This window comes from Oncorhynchus tshawytscha, unplaced genomic scaffold, assembly GCF_018296145.1.
Source record: "Oncorhynchus tshawytscha isolate Ot180627B unplaced genomic scaffold, Otsh_v2.0 Un_contig_2029_pilon_pilon, whole genome shotgun sequence".
Lineage (NCBI taxonomy): Eukaryota > Metazoa > Chordata > Actinopteri > Salmoniformes > Salmonidae > Oncorhynchus > Oncorhynchus tshawytscha.
The window spans coordinates 1-3,339 of record NW_024605126.1 but is presented as its reverse complement, the minus strand read 5'-3'; the positions used below and the strand labels follow the sequence as shown (position 1 = coordinate 3,339).

The following is a 3,339-nucleotide window of genomic DNA, read 5'->3' as shown; positions in this document are numbered from 1 at the left end:
TGTTGGTGAATGACCAGAGACAGTGTGTTGTTGGTGAATGACCAGAGACAGTGTGTTGTTGGTGAATGACCAGAGACAGTGTGTTGTTGGTGAATGACCAGAGACAGTGTGTTGTTGGTGAATGACCAGAGACAGTGTGTTGTTGGTGAATGACCAGAGACAGTGTGTTGTTGGTGAATGACCAGAGACAGTGTGTTGTTGGTGAATGACCAGAGACAGTGTGTTGTTGGTGAATGTCTAGAGACAGTGTGTTGTTGGTGAATGTCCAGAGACAGTGTGTTGTTGGTGAATGTCCAGAGACAGTGTGTTGTTGGTGAATGACCAGAGACAGTGTGTTGTTGGTGAATGTCCAGAGACAGTGTGTTGTTGGTGAATGTCCAGAGAGACAGTGTGTTGTTGGTGAATGTCTAGAGACAGCATGTTGTTGGTGAATGACCAGAGACAGTGTGTTGTTGGTGAATGTCTAGAGACAGCATGTTGTTGGTGAATGACCAGAGACAGTGTGTTGGTTAAGACAGAGATTCAATCCAAGGTGCATTGACAACAGTCACGCTGCACATGACTTTTAAAGGTCATTTATGTTTGAGACAACATTTGCAGCATTTACTGTGAATACAATATCTGCAAACATCTGTGAAATTGCTTTTAATTAAATGGCATATTGTGGATAGTCCAGTGTGATGTCAACGACACACCTTTGATTGAATACCAGCCTTTGTGTGTCCAGGCAGACAGTTACAGTGGGATGTACTAAACGATACAGTACCACAATGGGATATACACTATCAACATCCTGGATTAACCCACCTCAGTTATAACAAGACCAATGACAGTAAATCTGAGATCTCTTTTATGGTTTATTAGGACACAATAATCAGCTTTTGCTGTTAATCAAATGAAAACTGTCAGTTTTCTTCTTTATTTTCCAATTACCTTCTTTATCCAATCTTTGTACTTGCAGACATCCATGATGATTGCCGCTGCAGAACATTCTTCACCATTGTCCTCAGCGATGAAGACGCCATAGAGCTGGTTCTTATACACTACACCTGCTCCAGAGTCACTTCTACAGGTTTCCACTCCGGCACGTTGTGCACAGAAGATGTCTTGATGGGACTTTGCCATGGAGGCGTCACATTTCATAACATCCAGCTCTGCACAATGTAGGACTTTGGTGTTGGCAGCATCAGGTGCCTCAGCAGCAGGGTCCTCAGCAGCAGGTTCCTCAGCATCAGGTACCCCAGCGTCAGGTGCAGCAGGTGTAGTGGCATCATAGCCTGCAATCTGAACTGTTTTGAACTCTCCTGGTTTAGATGTCTTCCCCCAAAATTTGGCCAAAAGTTGTGTACAATCACCAAGAGGGATTGGATCAACCCCAGGACCTGGAATAGCTCCCGGAACAGGAGTTGGTAACTGCAGTAGCATGATGTCATGGGTTTTTCCTTTCTTATCTTTATGTATCATCTTCTGTTTGATTTCTACTTGAGGTTTCACAGGGCCTGGATGTCCCCCTACTTCTGCATACATCTTCCATTCTGGTCCAGCAGGCCAACAGCGAGCGGCGGTTAGAAGCCACCTGTTGGTGATCAGAGAGCTGCCGCAGACCTTTTCCAATCCGTTCGTTGGAGTTTTAGCTGTCAAACGGACATGGTATCGCCTTTCAGTGGGACTGCATGTGTTTCCCCCGACCACTCTCTTCTGAATGTCGCCCAACGTGGTCTCGGCCAACATCAGGGAGAGTATCAGAACACCGCTCAGGATCTTCATGGTCCTCATGACCGCTGCACTTTCCAGAGGAAACAGCTGTGTTTTTAAACATATTCTGGCCCCGTATCTCAGAACATATCCACCAACCAGTGTCCAGCATGCTAGTCAACTTCATTTGATTGTCTGATTCTTTGGTACCGTGACTTTACATATGTAAAATTGAATTATTTGAATGAATCCATAAAGGGGTGTCCAGGTAGCCCAGAGGTTAGAGAGACATGCCTGTTACCCGGTCGGTGTTTCAAATTCTAACTCTGATAGGGTGCTTGTAAGGTGTGTGTGTGTGTGTGTGTGTAACCGCTAAACTGCTCCAAGGGGCCACAACTTAGCTGACCCTGCCTTCCAACTCCTTAGTGTGTGTGTGTGTGTGTGTGTGTGTGTGTGTGTGTGTGTGTGTGTGTGTGTGTGTGTGTGTGTGTGTGTGTGTTTGTTTCCTGGGGATTGCAAAATAAACTCAATAATAAGCTACCTGTAAAAGAACATAATTGCAGTTATACTCAACAGCATCCCTAAATCCAATTATGAGAGTGACATGAAAAGGGAAAACATGCCAGTTATAGCCAGTGAAGGCCTACTAATTGGGCCCAGAGCTCCCCCCAGTCAGGACAAATGCTCAGGAAAACCTTGGGGACCTAGTCATGATGCATAACCAGACATATAGTATGTGGAAGAACAAAAAGAAGAACAGAATAATGTGTACACGGCCTGAGACTAATCAATTCCCCCCTGGGGAAGTTCAATTCAGTTGGTGTCTTCAGTGCCATAGAAATTTGGCTTGTCACCAAAAGCACTCACAAACTTCTACAGATGCACAATCGAGAGCATCCTGGCGGGCTGTATCACCGCCTGGTACGGCAACTACTCCACCCACAACCGTAAGGCTCTCCAGAGGGTAGTGAGGTCTGCACAACGCATCACCGGGGGCAAACTACCTGCCCTCCAGGACACCTACAGCACCCGATGTCACAGGAAGGTCATAAAGATCATCGAGGACAACAACCACCCGAGCCACTGCCTGTTCACCCCGCTATCCAGAAGGCGAGGTCAGTACAGGTGCATCAAAGCTGGGACCGAGAGACTGAAAAACAGCTTCTATCTCGAGGCCATCAGACTGTTAAACAGCCACCACTAACATTGAGTGGCTGCTGCCAACACACTGACTCAACTCCAGCCACTTTAATAATGGGAATTGATGGGAAATGATGTAAAATATATCACTAGCCACTTTAAACAATGCTACCTAATATAATGTTTACATACCCTACATTATTCATCTCATATGTATATGTATATACTGTACTCTATATCATCTACTTCATCCTTATGTAATACATGTATCACTAGCCACTTTAAACTATGCCACTTTGTTTACATACCCATCTCATATGTATATACTGTACTCGATACCATCTACTGCATCTTGCCTATGCCGTTCTGTACCATCACTCATTCATATATCTTTATGTACATATTCTTATCCCCTTACACTTGTGTGTATAAGGTAGTAGTTGTGGAATTGTTAGGTTAGATTACTCGTTGGTTATTACTGCATTGTCGGAACTGAGCACAAGC

The 3,339-nt window shown here is 44.8% G+C and overlaps 1 protein-coding gene across 1 annotated transcript; it reads right to left on the bottom strand.

Annotated features, from left to right (window-relative positions):
• Nucleotides 1-559: 559 nt before the first annotated feature.
• On the bottom strand, nucleotides 560-1,787 carry LOC112249655 (kallikrein-8-like). Its single transcript, XM_024419440.2, has one exon. The coding sequence runs from the start codon at nucleotides 1,774-1,776 to the stop codon at nucleotides 919-921; it is 858 nt and encodes a 285-aa protein (XP_024275208.1). The 5' UTR covers nucleotides 1,777-1,787; the 3' UTR covers nucleotides 560-918.
• Nucleotides 1,788-3,339: the final 1,552 nt, after the last annotated feature.